This window comes from Oncorhynchus mykiss, chromosome 24 (assembly GCF_057628025.1).
Source record: "Oncorhynchus mykiss isolate SJ-2025 chromosome 24, ASM5762802v1, whole genome shotgun sequence".
Taxonomy (NCBI): Eukaryota; Metazoa; Chordata; class Actinopteri; order Salmoniformes; family Salmonidae; genus Oncorhynchus; species Oncorhynchus mykiss.
Genome location: NC_143045.1, coordinates 42,555,001 through 42,575,000, shown reverse-complemented (window position 1 = coordinate 42,575,000; position 20,000 = coordinate 42,555,001). Strand labels below are relative to the sequence as shown.

General features: G+C 49.5%; 1 protein-coding gene across 4 annotated transcripts in view; it reads left to right on the top strand.

The window, feature by feature from the left end:
* The window catches only part of ryr1b (ryanodine receptor 1b (skeletal)), a 249,345-nt gene that overhangs the window by 44,744 nt on the left and 184,601 nt on the right, over nucleotides 1-20,000 (top strand). For all 4 annotated transcript variants that reach the window (XM_090218991.1, XM_090218990.1, XM_090218989.1 and 1 more), the window contains exons 2-3: nucleotides 13,223-13,342; nucleotides 13,582-13,683. In XM_090218991.1, the coding sequence (XP_090075117.1) occupies nucleotides 13,223-13,342; nucleotides 13,582-13,683 (222 nt within the window). The remainder of the gene's footprint in view (nucleotides 1-13,222; nucleotides 13,343-13,581; nucleotides 13,684-20,000) is intronic.

The window sequence follows — 20,000 nt, the reverse complement described above, 5'->3', positions numbered from 1 at the left end:
AGTCTCTCTGTCATCTGATCATACACGCTGGTCTCAGTCTCTTTGTCATCTGATCATAGATGCTGGTCTGTCTCAGTCTCTCTGTCATCTGATCATAGACGCTGGTCTCAGTCTCTCTGTCATCTGATCAACACGCTGGTCTCAGTCTCTCTGTCATCTGATCATAGACGCTGGTCTCAGTCTCTCTGTCATCTGATCATAGACGCTGGTCTCAGTCTCTCTGTCATCTGATCATACACGCTGGTCTCAGTCTCTTTGTCATCTGATCATAGATGCTGGTCTGTCTCAGTCTCTCTGTCATCTGATCATAGACGCTGGTCTCAGTCTCTCTGTCATCTGATCATAGACGCTGGTCTCAGTCTCTCTGTCATCTGATCATAGACGCTGGTCTCAGTCTCTCTGTCATCTGATCATAGACGCTGGTCTCAGTCTCTCTGTCATCTGATCATAGACGCTGGTCTGTCTCGGTCTCTCTGTCATCTGATCATAGACGCTGGTCTGTCTCAGTCTCTCTGTCATCTGATCATAGACGCTGGTCTGTCTCAGTCTCTCTGTCATCTGATCATAGACGCTGGTCTGTCTCAGTCTCTCTGTCATCTGATCATAGACGCTGGTCTCAGTCTCTCTGTCATCTGATCATAGACGCTGGTCTCAGTCTCTCTGTCATCTGATCATAGACGCTGGTCTCAGTCTCTCTGTCATCTGATCATAGACGCTGGTCTCAGTCTCTCTGTCATCTGATCATAGACGCTGGTCTCAGTCTCTCTGTCATCTGATCATAGACGCTGGTCTCAGTCTCTCTGTCATCTGATCATACACGCTGGTCTCAGTCTCTCTGTCATCTGATCATAGATTCTGGTCTGTCTCGGTCTCTCTGTCATCTGATCAACACGCTGGTCTCAGTCTCTCTGTCATCTGATCATAGATGCTGGTCTGTCTCAGTCTCTCTGTCATCTGATCATAGACGCTGGTCTCAGTCTCTCTGTCATCTGATCAACACGCTGGTCTCAGTCTCTCTGTCATCTGATCATAGACGCTGGTCTCAGTCTCTCTGTCATCTGATCAACACGCTGGTCTCAGTCTCTCTGTCATCTGATCATAGACGCTGGTCTCAGTCTCTCTGTCATCTGATCATACACGCTGGTCTCAGTCTCTCTGTCATCTGATCATAGACGCTGGTCTCAGTCTCTCTGTCATCTGATCATAGACGCTGGTCTCAGTCTCTCTGTCATCTGATCATAGACGCTGGTCTCAGTCTCTCTGTCATCTGATCATAGACGCTGGTCTCAGTCTCTCTGTCATCTGATCAACACGCTGGTCTCAGTCTCTCTGTCATCTGATCATAGACGCTGGTCTCAGTCTCTCTGTCATCTGATCATAGACGCTGGTCTCAGTCTCTCTGTCATCTGATCATAGACGCTGGTCTCAGTCTCTTTGTCATCTGATCAACACGCTGGTCTCAGTCTCTCTGTCATCTGATCATAGACGCTGGTCTCAGTCTCTCTGTCATCTGATCAACACGCTGGTCTCAGTCTCTCTGTCATCTGATCATAGACGCTGGTCTCAGTCTCTCTGTCATCTGATCATACACGCTGGTCTCAGTCTCTTTGTCATCTGATCATAGATGCTGGTCTGTCTCAGTCTCTCTGTCATCTGATCATAGACGCTGGTCTCAGTCTCTCTGTCATCTGATCAACACGCTGGTCTCAGTCTCTCTGTCATCTGATCATAGACGCTGGTCTCAGTCTCTCTGTCATCTGATCATAGACGCTGGTCTCAGTCTCTCTGTCATCTGATCATAGACGCTGGTCTCAGTCTCTCTGTCATCTGATCCTAGACGCTGGTCTCAGTCTCTTTGTCATCTGATCATACACGCTGGTCTCAGTCTCTCTGTCATCTGATCATAGACGCTGGTCTCAGTCCCTCTGTCATCTGATCATAGACGCTGGTCTCAGTCTCTCTGTCATCTGATCATAGACGCTGGTCTGTCTCAGTCCCTCTGTCATCTGATTATACATGCTGGTCTGCCTCAGTCTCTCTGTCATCTGATCATAGACGCTGGTCTCAGTCTCTCTGTCATCTGATCATAGACGCTGGTCTCAGTCTCTCTGTCATCTGATCATAGACGCTGGTCTGTCTCAGTCCCTCTGTCATCTGATCATACATGCTGGTCTGCCTCAGTCTCTCTGTCATCTGATCATAGACGCTGGTCTGTCTCAGTCTCTCTGTCATCTGATCATACACGCTGGTCTCAGTCTCTCTGTCATCTGATAATAGACGCTGGTCTCAGTCTCTCTGACTCACAGCAGCAGCAGATTGACTCTGCTTTTAGACTCCAGAACAGAACAGAACAGATTTTTTCCAGCTCCATATCAGGGGACGATCACTCACCCTTTTACATACACTACCAACCCACTACCACCCCACTACCACCTCACTACCACCACCCCACTACCAACCCACTACCACCCCACTACCACCCCACTACCACCCCACTACCAACCCACTACCACCCCACTACCACCTCACTACCACCACCCCACTACCACCCCACTACCACCCCACTACCAACCCACTACCACCTCACTACCACCTCACTACCACCTCACTACCACCACCCCACTGCCAACCCACTACCACCCCACTACCACCCCACTACCACCCCACTACCACCCCACTACCAACCCACTACCACCCCACTACAAACCCACTACCACCTCACTACCACCTCACTACCACCCCACTACCACCTCACTACCACGTCACTACCACCCCACTACCACCCCACTACCACCCCACTACCACCTCACTACCACCCCACTACCACCCCACTACCACCTCACTACCACCTCACTACCACCCCACTACCACCCCACTACCACCTCACTACCACCCCACTACCACCCCACTACCACCTCACTACCACCCCACTACCACCACACTACCACCCCACTACCACCTCACTACCACCCCACTACCACCCCACTACCACCCCACTACCACCTCACTACCACCCCACTACCACCCCACTACCACCCCACTACCACCTCACTACCACCCCACTACCACCCACTACCACCCCACTACCACCTCACTACCACCCCACTACCACCCCACTACCACCCCACTATCACCTCACTACCACCCCACTACCACCCCACTACCACCCCACTACCACCTCACTACCACCTCACTACCACCCCACTACCACCCACTACCACCCCACTACCACCTCACTACCACCCCACTACCACCCCACTACCACCCCACTACCACTCCACCACCACTCCACTACCACCTCACTGCCACCTCACTACCACCCCAACCACCCCACTACCATCACCCCACTACCACCTCACTACCACCCCCCCACTACCACCCCACTATCACCACCCCACTACCACCCCACTACCATTCCATTACCACCCCACTCACATAGACACACAACATGGGAGATCTACTTCTGAACCAGTTCGGCCCAGTTCAGCCTCTGTTTTTACACAGTCATTGTCTTTTGTCCCAGACAAAATGTTCAGCTAGAATTAGTAGGAGGAGCATTCTGTCTCCACTTTAAAAAGGCCTGTTTTGCTTCTCTGTGATCCAGTCTGTCTCTGTTCTAATTGATACACAATTAGTTATGAGTTAGACCAGCAGACTAGCAGAGGTATAGCATAACGGATGTTGTGCTGGAGGAGAGGAGGATGGTTGATGTTTAACTGGAGGAGGAGAGGAGGAAGGTTGATGTTGTACTGTACTCCTGGAGGAGAGGTGGAAGGTTGATGTTGTACTGTACTCCTGGGGGAGAGGTGGAAGGTTGATGTTGTACTGTACTCCTGGAGGAGAGGTGGAAGGTTGATGTTGTACTGTACTCCTGGAGGAGAGGTGGAAGGTAGATGTTGTCCTGGAGGAGAGGTGGAGGGTTGATGTTGTACTGTACTCCTGGAGGAGAGGTGGAAGGCTGATGTTGTACTATACTCCTGGAGGAGAGGTGGAAGGTTGATGTTGTACTGTACTCCTGGGGGAGAGGTGGAAGGTTGATGTTGTACTGTACTCCTGGAGGAGAGGTGGAAGGCTGATGTTGTACTATACTCCTGGAGGAGAGGTGGAAGGTTGATGTTGTACTGTACTCCTGGGGGAGAGGTGGAAGGTTGATGTTGTCCTGGAGGAGAGGTGGAGGGTTGATGTTGTACTGTACTCCTGGAGGAGAGGTGGAAGGTTGATGTTGTCCTGGAGGAGAGGTGGAGGGTTGATGTTGTACTGTACTCCTGGAGGAGAGGTGGACGGTTGATGTTGTACTGTACTCCTGGGGGAGAGGTTGAAAGTTGATGTTGTCCTGGAGGAGAGGTGGAAGGTTGATGGTGTACTGGAGGAGAGGAGGAAGGTTGATATTGTCCTGGAGGAGAGGAGGAAGGTTGATGTTGTACTGGAGGAGAGGTGGACGGTTGATGTTGTACTGTACTCCTGGGGGAGAGGTTGAAAGTTGATGTTGTCCTGGAGGAGAGGTGGAAGGTTGATGGTGTACTGGAGGAGAGGAGGAAGGTTGATATTGTCCTGGAGGAGAGGAGGAAGGTTGATGTTGTACTGGAGGAGAGGAGGAAGGTTGATGTTGTACTGGAGGAGGGGAGGAAGGTTGATGTTGTCCTGGAGGAGAGGTGGAAGGTTGATGTTGTCCTGGAGGAGAGGAGGAAGTTTGATGTTGTACTGTACTCCTGGAGGAGATGTGGAAGGTTGATGTTGTCCTGGAGGAGAGGTGGAAGGTTGATGTTGTACTGGAGGAGAGGAGGAAGGTTGATGGTGTACTGGAGGAGAGGAGGAAGGTTGATATTGTCCTGGAGGAGAGGAGGAAGGTTGATGTTGTACTGGAGGAGAGGAGGAAGGTTGATGTTGTACTGGAGGAGAGGAGGAAGGTTGATGTTGTCCTGGAGGAGAGGTGGAAGGTTGATGTTGTCCTGGAGGAGAGGAGGAAGTTTGATGTTGTACTGTACTCCTGGAGGAGATGTGGAAGGTTGATGTTGTCCTGGAGGAGAGGTGGAAGGTTGATGTTGTACTGGAGGAGAGGAGGAAGGTTGATGTTGTACTGTACTCCTGAAGGAGAGGTGGAAGGTTGATGTTGTCCTGGAGGAGAGATGGAAGGTTGATGTTGTACTGGAGGAGAGGAGGAAGGTTGATGTTGTACTGTACTCCTGGGGGAGAGGTGGAAGGTTGATGTTGTACTGTACTCCTGAAGGAGAGGTGGAACATTGATGTTGTCCTGGGGGAGAGGTGGAAAGTTGATGTTGTCCTGGAAGAGAGGTGGAAGTTTGATGTTGTCCTGGAGGAGAGGTGGAGGGTTGATGTTGTACTGTACTCCTGGAGGAGAGGTGGAAGGTTGATGTTGTCCTGGATGAGAGGTGGAAGATTGATGTTGCAATGGAGGAGGGGAGGAAGGCTGATGTTGTACTATACTCCTGAAGGAGAGGTGGACGGTTGATGTTGTACTGTACTCCTGGGGGAGAGGTTGAAAGTTGATGTTGTCCTGGAGGAGAGGTGGAAGGTTGATGGTGTACTGGAGGAGAGGAGGAAGGTTGATATTGTCCTGGAGGAGAGGAGGAAGGTTGATGTTGTACTGGAGGAGAGGAGGAAGGTTGATGTTGTACTGGAGGAGAGGAGGAAGGTTGATGTTGTCCTGGAGGAGAGGTGGAAGGTTGATGTTGTCCTGGAGGAGAGGAGGAAGTTTGATGTTGTACTGTACTCCTGGAGGAGATGTGGAAGGTTGATGTTGTCCTGGAGGAGAGGTGGAAGGTTGATGTTGTACTGGAGGAGAGGAGGAAGATTGATGGTGTACTGGAGGAGAGGAGGAAGGTTGATATTGTCCTGGAGGAGAGGAGGAAGGTTGATGTTGTACTGGAGGAGAGGAGGAAGGTTGATGTTGTACTGGAGGAGAGGAGGAAGGTTGATGTTGTCCTGGAGGAGAGGTGGAAGGTTGATGTTGTCCTGGAGGAGAGGAGGAAGTTTGATGTTGTACTGTACTCCTGGAGGAGATGTGGAAGGTTGATGTTGTCCTGGAGGAGAGGTGGAAGGTTGATGTTGTACTGGAGGAGAGGAGGAAGGTTGATGTTGTACTGTACTCCTGAAGGAGAGGTGGAAGGTTGATGTTGTCCTGGAGGAGAGATGGAAGGTTGATGTTGTACTGGAGGAGAGGAGGAAGGTTGATGTTGTACTGTACTCCTGGGGGAGAGGTGGAAGGTTGATGTTGTACTGTACTCCTGAAGGAGAGGTGGAACATTGATGTTGTCCTGGGGGAGAGGTGGAAAGTTGATGTTGTCCTGGAAGAGAGGTGGAAGTTTGATGTTGTCCTGGGGGAGAGGTGGAAGGTTGATGTTGTCCTGGAGGAGAGGTGGAAGGTTGATGTTGTCCTGGAGGAGAGGAGGAAGGTTGATGTTGTCCTGGAGGAGAGGAGGAAGGTTGATATTGTCATGGAGGAGAGGAGGAAGGTTGATGTTGTACTGTACTCCTGAAGGAGAGGTGGAAGGTTGATGTTGTCCTGGAAGAGAGGTGGAAGGTTGATGTTGTACTGGAGGAGGGGAGGAAGTTTGCTGTTGTACTGTACTCCTGGGGGAGAGGTGGATTGTTGATTTTGTCCTGGAAGAGAGGTGGAAGGTTGATGTTGTCTTGGAGGAGAGGTGGAAGGTTGATGTTGTACTGTACTCCTGGAGGAGAGGTGGAAGGTTGATGTTGTACTGTACTCCTGGAGGAGAGGTGGAAGGTTGATATTGTCCTGGAGGAGAGATGGAAGGTTGATGTTGTCTTGGAGGAGAGGTGGAAGGTTGATATTGTCCTGGAGGAGAGATGGAAGGTTGATGTTGTCTTGGAGGAGAGGTGGAAGGTTGATATTGTACTGTACTCCTGGAGCAGTGTTGGAAGGTTGATGTTGTCCTGGAGGAGCGGTGGAAGGTTGATGTTGTACTGGAGGAGAGGAGGAAGGTTGATGTTGTACTGTACTCCTGAAGTAGAGGTGGAAATTTGATGTTGTCCTGGAGGAGAGATGGAAGGTTGATGTTGTACTGGAGGAGAGGAGGAAGGTTGATGTTGTACTGTACTCCTGAAGGAGAGGTGGAAGGTTGATGTTGTCCTGGAGGAGAGATGGAAGGTTGATGTTGTACTGGAGGAGAGGAGGAAGGTTGATGTTGTACTGTACTCCTGGGGGAGAGGTGGAAGGTTGATGTTGTACTGTGCTCCTGTAGGAGAGGTGGAAAGTTGATGTTGTCCTGGAGGAGAGGTGGAAGGTTGATGTTGTCCTGGAGGAGAGGTGGAAGGTTGATGTTGTACATGAGGAGAGGAGGAAGGTTGATGTTGTACTGTACTCCTGGAGGAGGGGTGTAAGGTTGATGTTGTCCTGGAGGAAAGGTGGAAGGTTGATGTTGTACTGGAGGAGAGGTGGAAGTGTGATGTTGTACTGGAGAAGAGGAGGAAGGTTGATGCTGTACTGTACTCCTGGGGGAGAGGTGGAAGGTTGATGTTGTACTGTACTCCTGGAGGAGAGGAGGAAGGTTGATGTTGTCCTGGAGGAGAGGAGGAAGGTTGATGCTGTACTGTACTCCTGAAGTAGAGGTGGAAATTTGATGTTGTACTGTACTCCTGGGGGAGAGGTGGAAGTTTGATGTTGTACTGTGCTCCTGTAGGAGAGGTGGAAAGTTGATGTTGTCCTGGAGGAGAGGTGGAAGGTTGATGTTGTACTGGAGGAGAGGAGGAAGGTTGATGTTGTACTGTACTCCTGAAGTAGAGGTGGAAATTTTATGTTGTACTGTACTCCTGGGGGAGCGGTGGAAGGTTGATGTTGTCCTGGAGGAGAGGTGGAAGGTTGATGTTGTACATGAGGAGAGGAGGAAGGTTGATGTTGCACTGTACTTCTGGAGGAGAAGTGGAAGGTTGATGTTGTTCTGGAGGAGAGGTAGAAGGTTGATGTTGTACTGTACTCCTGGAGGAGGGGTGTAAGGTTGATGTTGTCCTGGAGGAGAGGTTGAAGGTTGATGTTGTACTGGAGGAGGGGAGGAAGGTTGATGTTGTACTGTACTCCTGAAGGAGAGGTGGAAGGTTGATGTTGTACTGTACTCCTGGGGGAGGGGTGGAAGGTTGATGTTGTCCTGGAGGAGAGGAGGAAGGTTGATGTTGTCCTGGAGGAGAGGAGTATGGTTGAAGTTGTCCTGGAGGAGATGAGGAAGGTTAATGTTGTACTGGAGGAGAGGTGGAAGGTTGATGTTGTGCTATATTCCTGGTGGAGATGAGGAAGTTTGATGTTGTACTGGAGGAGAGGAAGAATGTTGATGTTGTACTGGAGGAGAGGAGGAAGGTTGATGTTGTACTGGAGTAGAGGAGGAAGGTTGATGTTGTAATGGAGGAGCAGTGAAAGGTTTATGTTGTACTGGAGGAGAGGTGGAAAGTTGATATTGTACTGGAGGAGGGGAGGAAGGTTGATGTTGTCCTGGAGGAGAGGAGGAGAGGAGGAAGGTTGATGTTGTACTGTAGCCCTGGAGGAGAGGAGGAAGGTTGATGTTGTCCTGGAGGAGAGGAGGAGAGGAGGAAGGTTGATGTTGTACTGTACTCCTGAAGGAGAGGTGGAAGGTTGATGTTGTACTGTACTCCTGGGGGAGGGGTGGAAGGTTGATGTTGTCCTGGAGGAGAGGTGGAAGGTAGATGTTGTACTGGAGGAGAGGTGGAAGGTTGATGTTGTACTGGAGGAGAGGTAGAAGGTTGATGTTGCACTGTACTCCTGGAGGAGAGGTGGAAGGTTGATGTTGTCCTGGGGGAGAGGTGGAAGGTTGATGTTGTCCTGGAGGAGAGGTGGAAGGTTGATGTTGTCCTGGGGGAGAGGTGGAAGGTTGATGTTGTAGTGGAGGAGAGGAGGAAGGTTGATATTGTCCTGGAGGAGAGGAGGGAGTTTGATGTTGTACTGGAGGAGAGGAGGAAGGTTGATGTTGTCCTGGAGGAGGGGTGGAAGGTTGATGTTGTCCTGGAGGGGAGGTGGAAGGTTGATATTGTACTGTACTCCTGGAGGAGATGTGGAAGGTTGATGTTGTCCTGGAGGAGAGGTGGAAGGTTGATGTTATACTGGAGGAGAGGAGGAAGGTTGATGTTGTACTGTACTCCTGGAGGAGAGGTGGAAGGTTGATGTTGTACTGGAGGAGAGGTGGAAGATTGATGTTGTACTGGATGAGAGGAGGAAGGTTGATGTTGTCCTGGAGGAGAGGAGGAAGGTTGATGGTGTACTGGAGTAGAGGAAGAAGGTTGATGTTGTCCTGGAGGAGAGGAGGAAGGTTGATGTTGTACTGTAATCCTGGAGGAGAGGTGGAAGGTTGATGTTGTGCTATAGTCCTGGAGGAGGGGTGGAATGTTGATGTTCTCCTGGAGAAGAGGTTGAAGGTTGATGTTGTACTGTAGTCCTGGAGGAGAGGAGGAAGGTTGATGTTGTCCTGGAGGAGAGGAGGATGGTTGAAGTTGTCCTGGAGGAGATGAGGAAGGTTAATGTTGTACTGGAGGAGAGGTGGAAGGTTGATGTTGTGCTATATTCCTGGAGGAGATGAGGAAGTTTGATGTTGTACTGGAGGAGAGGAGGAATGTTGATGTTGTACTGGAGGAGAGGAGGAAGGTTGATGTTGTACTGGAGTAGAGGAGGAAGGTTGATGTTGTAATGGAGGAGCAGTGAAAGGTTTATGTTGTACTGGAGGAGAGGTGGAAGGTTGATATTGTACTGGAGGAGGGGAGGAAGGTTGATGTTGTCCTGGAGGAGAGGAGGAGAGGAGGAAGGTTGATGTTGTACTGTAGCACTGGAGGAGAGGAGGAAGGTTGATGTTGTCCAGGAGGAGATGAGGAAGGTTAATGTTGTCCTGGAGGAGAGGAGGAATGTTGATGTTGTACTGGAGGAGAGGAGGAAGGTTGATGTTGTACTGGAGGAGAGGAGGAAGGTTGATGTTGTACTGGAGGAGAGGAGGAAGGTTGATGTTGTACTATACTCCTGGAGGAGAGGAGGAAGGTTGATATGGTCATGGAGGAGAGGAAAAGAGGAGGAAAGTTGATGTTGTCCTGGAGGAGAGGAGGAAGGTTGATGTTGTCCTGGAGGAGAGGAGGCAGGTTGATGTTGTACTGTATTCCTGGAGGAGAGGAGGAGAGGAGGAAGGTTGATGTTGTCCTGGAGGAGAGGAGGAAGGTTGATGTTGTCCTGGAGGAGAGGAGGTAGATTGAGGTTGTCCTGGAGGTGAGGAGGAGAGGAGGAAGGTTGATGTTGTCCTGGAGGAGAGGAGGAAGGTTGATGTTGTAATGGAGGAGCAGTGAAAGGTTTATGTTGTACTGGAGGAGAGGTGGAAGGTTGATATTGTACTGGAGGAGGGGAGGAAGGTTGATGTTGTCCTGGAGGAGAGGAGGAGAGGAGGAAGGTTGATGTTGTACTGTAGCCCTGGAGGAGAGGAGGAAGGTTGATGTTGTCCTGGAGGAGAGGAGGAGAGGAGGAAGGTTGATGTTGTACTGTACTCCTGAAGGAGAGGTGGAAGGTTGATGTTGTACTGTACTCCTGGGGGAGGGGTGGAAGGTTGATGTTGTCCTGGAGGAGAGGTGGAAGGTAGATGTTGTACTGTACTCCTGGAGGAGAGGAGGAGAGGAGGAAGGTTGATGTTGTCCTGGAGGAGAGGAGGAAGGTTGATGTTGTCCTGGAGGAGAGGAGGAAGCTTGATGTTGTACTGTACTCCTGGAGGAGAGGAGGAAGGTTGATGTTATACTGTAGTCCTGGTTTCTCTACTTTCTTCAGAGCTGGAGGTGAGAGGACAGGACAGAGGAGACGTATCTAGGCTAAAGAAAGATAGATGAGAGCCTAATAGGGGAAGAGGGGATAGCGTGTTGTGCTGTGGAGCCAGAGGAACCGCAGAGAGGCTTCTGGGTAGAGAGGAGAGGAGAGGAGGTAGTGTGTTGTGCTGTGGAGCCAGAGGAACAGCAGAGAGGCTTCTGGGTAGAGAGGAGACAGGGAGGAGGAAGGGAAGGAGCAGAAGAGGAGAGGCATTATGACGAGGTCACAGACCGCATCACGTATTGGCCTATAATATCATACTACAGCTATAGCACAAAATGCTGGTAGAGTAATGACTCTCTCTCTCTCTCTCTCTCTTCTCTCTCTCTCTCTCTCTCTCTCTCTCTCTCTCTCTCTCTCTCTCTCTCTCCCTCTCTCTCTCCCTCTCTCTCTCTCTCTCTCTCTCTATCTCTCTCTCTCTCTCTCTCTCTCTCTCTCTCTCTCTCTCTCTTCTCTCTCTCTCTCTCTCTCTCTCTCTCTCCTCTCTCTCTCTCTCTCTCTCTCTCTCTCTCTCTCTCTCTCTCTCTCTCTCTCTCTCTCTCTCTCTCTCTCTCTCTCTCTCTCTCTCTCTGACCTTCCTCCTATCCGGACATCAAAGTCCCTGTAATTCATCACCTGTCCAAAACACTAGGTCACTGTCACTACACAGAAACGTTAACAGGGCAGAACAAGAGAATGAAGGATAGAGAGAGAGAATGATTGATGGAGAGATAATGAAGGTCTGTTAGCATTGTGACTGTTAGGATTCTGGCTGCAGAGTGTGTGTGTGTGGTATTTATTAGCTCCAGCCCATTGTGAGGGGCTGTTAGCAGGCCTGTCACCACACCAGGAGACCAGGTGACAAGTAGAGTAGGTGACAAAGATCTTAGTCTCTCCTAACAGCTGTCTGTCAAAGGCCTCTATCACTTGTAACAGAGTCTACTGGTACAAAGAGCTCTATCACTGGTAACAGAGTCTACTGGTACAAAGAGCTCTATCACTGGTAACAGAGTCTACTGGTACAAAGAGCTCTATCACTGGTAACAGAGTCTAATGGTACAAAGAGCTCTATCACTGGTAACAGAGTCTAATGGTACAAAGGGCTCTATCACTGGTAACAGAGTCTACTGGTACAAAGGGCTCTATCACTGGTAACAGAGTCTACTGGTACAAAGGGTTATATCACTGGTAACAGAGTCTACTGGTACAAAGGGCTGTATCACTGGTAACATAGTCTACTGGTACAAAGGGCTCTATCACTGGTAACAGAGTCTACTGGTACAAAGGGTTATATCACTGGTAACAGAGTCTACTGGTGCAAAGAGCTCTATCACTGGTAACAGAGTCTAATGGTACAAAGGGTTATATCACTGGTAACAGAGTCTACTGGTACAAAGGGTTATATCACTGGTAACAGAGTCTAATGGTGTGTCTGCTGGTTGTGTGAATTCCAACTTACATTTTTTTTTTAATCGAGACTGAAAAATACACAAGAAAAGTGAATAAGTTGAAGAATTTCAGTATCCAGACTGTGTGTCTCTCTCTGTGTTTCTAGGATGACCAGGTGGTGCTGCAGTGCACTGGGTTAGGGTCAGGGCAAAGGTCAGGGCAAAGGTCAGGGTCAGAGCTAGGGTTAGGGTCAGGGTAAATATACTATGTCTCTCTCTCTACAGGATGACCAGGTGGTGCTGCAGTGCACTGGGTTAGGGCCAGGGTTAGGGTCAGGGCAAAGGTCAGGGTCAGAGCTAGGGTTAGGGTTAGGAGCTAGGATCAGGGTTAGGGTAAATATACCATATATCCGAACTATGTCTCTCTCTCTACAGGATGACCAGGTAGTGCTGCAGTGCACTGGGTTAGGGCTAGGGTTAGGGTCAGGGCAAAGGTCAGGGTCAGAGCTAGGGTTAGGGTTAGGAGCTAGGATCAGGGTTAGGGTAAATATACCATATATCCAAACTATGTCTCTCTCTCTACAGGATGACCAGGTAGTGCTGCAGTGCACTGGGTTAGGGCTAGGGTTAAGGTCAGGGCAAAGGTCAGGGTCAGAGCTAGGGTTAGGGTCAGGGTAAATATACTATGTCTCTCTCTCTACAGGATGACCAGGTAGTGCTGCAGTGCAATGGGTTAGGGCTAGGGTTAGGGTCAGGGCAAAGGTCAGGGTCAGAGCTAGGGTTAGGGTAAATATACTGTATATCCGAACTATGTCTCACTCTCTCTACAGGATGAACAGGTGGTGCTACAGTGCACTGGGTTAGGGTCAGGGCGAAGGTCAGGGTCAGAGCTAGGATCAGGGTCAGGGTAAATATACTATGTCTCTCTCTCTACAGGATGACCAGGTGGTGCTACAGTGCACTGGGTTAGGGTCAGGGCAAAGGTCAGGGTCAGAGCTAGGATCAGGGTCAGGGTAAATATACTATGTCTCTCTCTCTACAGGATGACCAGGTGGTGCTACAGTGCACTGCTTCTGTCCTGAAGGAGCAGATCAAACTGTGTCTGGCCTGTGAGGGCTTCGGGAATCGACTATGTTACCTGGAGACCACGTCCAACGCTCAGGTACGGAAACGCACGACTCAAAATACCATCTCACCTCGCGCAACGGAGAGAACATAACGAGACTGACATGTAAAAATTGAAATCTTAACCACTTACAGTACTTAGGAGTCAAATTAAGATACCAACGTTTTTGGTGTCGTAGAAGAGTATGTAAATATGCAAATACAAAATATACAAATGTTTAGAACAAGTTATGATAAACAGTGTCTGTTCAAACTTCTGACCTCTGACCCTTCCAGAACTGTCCACCAGATCTGGCCATCTGTGCCTTCGTCCTGGAACAGTCCCTGTCTGTACGTGCCCTGCAGGAGATGCTGGCTAACACCGTGGACATGAGTGAGGTAGGGGTCCCATACGGAGGGAGGGAGGGAGGCAGGCAGGCAGGGAGGGAGGGAGGGAGGGAGGGAGGGAGGGAGGGAGAGAGAGAGAGAGGTGTGGAGGGACACTGGAGATTAGATGCTGAGAGACTGTTGTTTCTTACTTTGTTGGGAGACATGATACCTTATTCTCCTGTTTGATCTTCCCCACCTGTTTCCCTCTCCATAATGTCACCACCACCCACAGAGCTTCCACCCACAGAGCTTCCACCCACAGAACAGTACAGCCTCCACCCACAGAACAGTACAGCCTCCACCCACAGAACAGTACAGCCTCCACCCACAGAACAGTACAGCCTCCACCCACAGAACAGTACAGGCTCCACCCACAGAACAGTAAAGGCTCCACCCACAGAACAGTAAAGGCTCCACCCACAGAACAGTACAGCCTCCACCCACGGAACTGTACAGGCTCCACCCACAGAACAGTACAGGCTCCACCCACAGAACAGTACAGCCTCCTCCATGTACTTCGGTATTTTCTATCATTACCATATAATTCACTCAACCACACATCACGACGCCACTTTCCTTTCTACTGTCTTTGAGAAGGCCACGGTCAACACAGAAACACTTTTACATTGAAGTATCATACACTCAGAAAACAAGGTTTCAGAAGGGTTATTCGGCTGTCTCCGTAGGGGAACCCTTTCTGGTTCTGAATGTAACTCTTTGGGTTCCAAGTAGGACTCTTTTTGGATCCATGTAGAACCCTTTTTGGTTCCAAGTGGAACCCTTTTTGGTTCCAAGTAGAACCCTTTTTGGTTCCAAGTGGAACCCTTTTTGGTTCCAAGTAGAACCCTTTTTGGTTCCAAGTATAACTCTTTTTGGTTCCAAGTATAACTCTTTTTGGTTCCAAGTAGAACCCTTTTTGGTTTAATATAGAACCATTTTTGGTTCCAAGTGGAACCCTTTTTGGTTCAAGTAGTTCCATGAAGAACCCTTTTTGGTTCCATGTAGAACCCTTTTTGGTTCCATAAAGAACCCTTTTTGGTTCCTTAAAGAACCCTTTTTGGTTCCATGTAGAACCCTTTTTGGTTCCATGTAGAACCCTTTTTGGTTCCATAAAGAACCCTTTTTGGTTCCATAAAGAACCCTTTTTGGTTCCATAAAGAACTCTTTTGGGTTCCATGTATAACCTTTTCCACAGAGCGTTATACATGAAACCCAAAAGAGTCCTTCCTGGAACCAAAAAGGGTTCTTAAAAGGGTTATCTTATGGGAACGGCCCAGAACCCTTTAAGAACCTTGTTTTGTAAGAGTGTAGAGTATGCATGCCAAACCCACACCAGGACAGCAGAACCAGGACACGGTAGAACCATTTAAATAGAAATACCTGTTGTAGTTACTGCTGTGTTTTGTGTCTTACTCCCTCCCTCCCTCCCTCCCTCCCTCCCTCCCTCCCTCCCTCCCTCCCTCCCTCCCTCCCTCCCTCCCTCCCTCCCTCCCTCCCTCCTTCCTTCCCTCCCTCCCTCCCTCCCTCCCTCCCTGCCTCCCTCCCTCCCTCCCTGCCTCCCTCCCTCCCCCCCTCCCTCCCTCCCTCCCTCCCTCCCTCCCTCCCTCCCTCCCTCCCTCCCTCCTTCCCTCCCTCCCTCCCTCCCTCCCTCCCTCCTTCCCTCCCTCCCTCCTTCCCTCCCTCCCTCCCTCCCTCCCTGCCAACCACAGGCAGTGGATTTGGACAAATGGGTACGTCTCTGCCCTACAGTCATTGGTCTCTGAACATACGTGTCTCATTTCCTGTTACATGACACATAAACCTCAACCCCCCCCCCCACCACCACCACCACCCTCCTCTCCCTACCTCCTGAGAGTATATTCTCAGCCCACAGGTTGTCCTAGTGAATTCATGAAATAGTGCTGTAAAAAGTTACCATTCACATCCCAGTCCTTTCTACAGCCCCTCCCAACTCGTCCCGTACCCCTCTAAAACAGTGTTGTCAGTACACCTGTCTCCCCCTGTCTAGAATTATCATGACTGAAATCTCCTGCTGGTTCTCTCTGTTTTGATGCATGGCGAGGAAAGCCCCCTGACCATAAGGCATGGTGAGGAAAGCCCCCTGTCCAGGAAAGCCCCCTGGTCATAAGGCATGGTGAGGAAAGCCCCCTGGCCATAAGGCACAGTGAGGAAAGCCACCTTGCCATAGGGTATGGTGAGGAAAGCCCCCTGGCCATAAGGCACGGAGAGGAAAGCCACCTTGCCATAGGGCATGGTGAGGAAAGCCCCCTGGCCATAAGGCTTGATTATGAAAGCCTCTAGGTTCCATTTCATGAAGCACTATTATCACTTCCTTCCACTCCTATCATAGAGAGTCCTGCACACACACACATTAGAGACTCCTGTAATGAAGAGTCCTTTAGAGACCCCTGTAGTGATATGTCCTTTAGAGACCTCTGTAATGATGTGTCCTTTAGAGACCTCTGTAGTGATATGTCCTTTAGAGACCTCTGTAATGATGTGTCCTTTAGAGACCTCTGTAGTGATATGTCCTTTAGAGACCTCTGTAATGATGTGTCCTTTAGAGACCTCTGTAGTGATATGTCCTTTAGAGACCTCTGTAATGAAGTGTCCTTTAGAGACTCCTGTAATGAAGTGTCCTTTAGAGACCCCTGTAATGAAGTGTCCTTTAGAGACTCCTGTAATGAAGTGTCCTTTAGAGACCCCTGTAATGAAGTGTCATTTAGAGACCCTGTAATGAAGTGTCATTTAGAGACCCCTGTAATGAAGTGTCCTTTAGAGACCCCTGTAATGAAGTGTCCTTTAGACACCCCTGTAATTAAGTGTCCTTTAGAGACCCCTGTAATTAAGTGTCCTTTAGAGACCCCTGTAATGAAGTGTCCTTTAGAGACCCCTGTAATGAAGTGTCATTTAGAGACCCCTGTAATGAAGTGTCCTGTGTTAGTGAAGTGAACTGTGTTAGTTATCTTGTTGTAGCTGAAGTCTGACTTTTCCAGACATAACCGTGTTAGTTAGTTAGCTAGTTGTTACTGAAGCCTGGTCTTTCCAGACATAACCGTGTTAGTTAGTTAGCCAGCTGTAGCTGAAGCCTGGTCTTTCCAGACAGAAACCTGTGTTAGTTAGCTAGTTGTAGCTGAAGCCTGACTTTTCCAGACAGAAAACTGTGTTAGTTATTTAGCTAGTGGTAGCTGAAGCCTGACTTTTCCAGACAGAAAACTGTGTTAGTTATTTAGCTAGTGGTAGCTGAAGCCTGACTTTTCCAGACAGAAAACTGTGTTAGTTATTTAGCTAGTGGTAGCTGAAGCCTGACTTTTCCAGACAGAAAACTGTGTTAGTTAGTTAGTTAGTGGTAGCTGAAGCCTGACTTTTCCAGACAGAAAACTGTGTTAGTTAGTTAGTTAGTTATAGATGAAGCCTGTCCAGACATAACCGTGTTAGTTAGCTTGTTTTAGCTGAAGCTTGGTCAGGTTGGTGATGAGAATAGCATGGCATGCAGCCCAGCTGGTCCGGGAGAGTCCCAAATGACTGTGTCAGGGGCAAGAGGCAAGGAAGGGTTACATGACACCCCCTAAAGGAGGAATTTTCTGGCTAGGCCAATACCCTTAATATCATAACCCCCCCAACCCCCCCACCCCCTTCCCCCAGCCTGGTTTGACCTGTCACACCTGTCCCTCCCACCTCCCATACCCACCCACTCCACTGGTCTTATTGAAATAGATCATTCTAGATTGAGTTTGATTTAACCCAGGGATCTGAGGCCCACACTATTTCAGCCTGGGACTAAAGAATGTGTTGTTTTGCCAACTGACTCCCATGAATTGGCAAGGCAGCACAAACAGATCTGGGATCAGACGACTGAGTTGATCTCCTCTCACTAGACTAGCTAATCAATACACTACTGAAGGTGGTGTTGTGGGTGATTTGTTATTGTGACAATTCGTTTAAATAACTACAACACTAATTATGTTTTCTTGTTTGAAATCTTGCTGGATGTTGAGAAAAGGTAGGTTTAATATTATCTGTATTTGTTGTGCTTTTATGTGACAGATCATATGATGGGATGTGATTGGTTGTAACACTTTTATGTGACAGATCATATGATGGGATGTGATTGGTTGTAACACTTTTATGTGACAGATCATGTGATGGGATGTGATTGGTTGTAACACTTTTATGCGTTTACTCCGTCTCTGGGTGTCGCTGTACCTCTCTCTCTGGGTGTCAGTGTACCTCTCTCTCTCTGGGTGTACCTCTCTCTCTCTATCTGGGTGTCACTGTATCTCTCTCTCTCTCTGGGTGTACCTCTCTCTCCCTCTGGGTGTCACTGTACCTCTCTCTCTCTGGGTGTCGCTGTACCTCTCTCTGGGTGTCAGTGTACCTCTCTCTCTCTGGGTGTACCTCTCTCTCTCTGGGTGTCACTGTATCTCTCTCTCTCTGGGTGTCACTGTACCTCTCTCTGTGTGTCAGTGTACCTCTCTCTCTGGGTGTACCTCTCTCTCTCTCTCTGGGTGTCACTGTATCCTTCTCTCTCTCTGGGTGTACCTCTCTCTCCCTCTGGGTGTCACTGTACCTCTCTCTCTCTGGGTGTACCTCTCTCTCTCTCTCTGGGTGTCACTGTATCTCTCTCTCTCTGGGTGTACCTCTCGCTCCCTCTGGGTGTCACTGTACCTCTCTCTCTCTGGGTGTACCTTTCTCTCCCTCTGGGTGTCACTGTACCTCTCTCTCTCTGTGTGTCACCGTACCTCTCTCTTGGTGTCAGTGTACCTCTCTCTATCTGGGTGTCACTGTACCTCTCTCTCTCTGGGTGTCACTGTACCTCTCTCTCTCTCTGGGTGTACCTCTCTCTCTCTGGGTGTCACTGTATCTCTCTCTCTCTGGGTGTACCTCTCTCTCTCTGGGTGTCACTGTATCTCTCTCTCTCTGGGTGTACCTCTCTCTCTCTCTGGGTGTCGCTGTATCTCTCTCTGGGTGTCAGTGTACCTCTCTCTGGGTGTCACTGTACCTCTCTCTGGGTGTCACTGTACCTCTCTCTGGGTGTCACTGTATCTCTCTCTGGGTGTCACTGTACCTCTCTCTGGGTGTACCTCTCTCTCTCTCTGGGTGTCACTGTACCTCTCTCTGTGTGTCAGTGTACCTCTCTCTCTCTGGGTGTACCTCTCTCTCTCTCTCTGGGTGTCACTGTATCTCTCTCTCTCTCTGGGTGTCAGTGTACCTCTCTCTCTCTGGGTGTACCTCTCTCTCTCTCTCTCTGGGTGTCGCTGTACCTCTCTCTGGGTGTCAGTGTACCTCTCTCTCTCTGGGTGTACCTCTCTCTCTCTCTCTGGGTGTCACTGTATCTCTCTCTCTCTCTGGGTGTCACTGTACCTCTCTCTGGGTGTCAGTGTAACTCTCTCTCTCTGGGTGTACCTCTCTCTCTCTCTCTGGGTGTCACTGTATCTCTCTCTCTCTCTGGGTGTACCTCTCTCTCCCTCTGGGTGTCACTGTACCTCTCTCTCTCTGGGTGTACCTCTCTCTCTCTCTCTGAGTGTCAGTGTACCTCTCTCTATCTGGGTGTCACTGTACCTCTCTCTCTCTGGGTGTCACTGTACCTCTCTCTCTGGGTGTCACTGTACCTCTCTCTCTGGGTGTCACTTTACCTCTCTCTCTCTGGGTGTATCTCTCTCTCTCTGGGTGTCATTGTACCTCTCTCTCTCTGGGTGTCACTGTACCTCTCTCTCTCTCTCTGGGTGTCATTGTACCTCTGGGTGTCAGTGTATCTCTCTCTCTGGGTGTCATTGTACCTCTCTCTATCTGGGTGTCACTGTACCTCTCTCTCTCTGGGTGTCACTGTACCTCTCTCTCACTCTGGGTGTACCTCTCTCTCTCTCTGGGTGTCACTGTACCTCTCTCTCTGGGTGTCACTGTACCTCTCTCTCTCTGGGTGTCACTGTACCTCTCTCTCTGGGTGTCACTGTACCTCTCTCTCTGGGTGTCACTTTACCTCTCTCTCTCTGGGTGTACCTCTCTCTCTCTGGGTGTACCTCTCTCTCTCTGGGTGTCATTGTACCTCTCTCTCTTTGGGTGTCATTGTACCTCTGGGTGTCAGTGTATCTCTCTCTCTGGGTGTCATTGTACCTCTCTCTCTCTGGGTGTCATTGTACCTCTGGGTGTCAGTGTTAGTTGTGGATATGATATGTGAAGAAGAGATGTTCAATAATATTTTTCAACAATATCGCTTCTTGGTTGTTTTTGTCTTTCATATGCGAAGGAGATCCAGTTACCCCTCACAGATCTATGTCCACCCTGACTCTTTGAGCTGGAGGAGGCAAGGCCTTCCTCTGTAGACA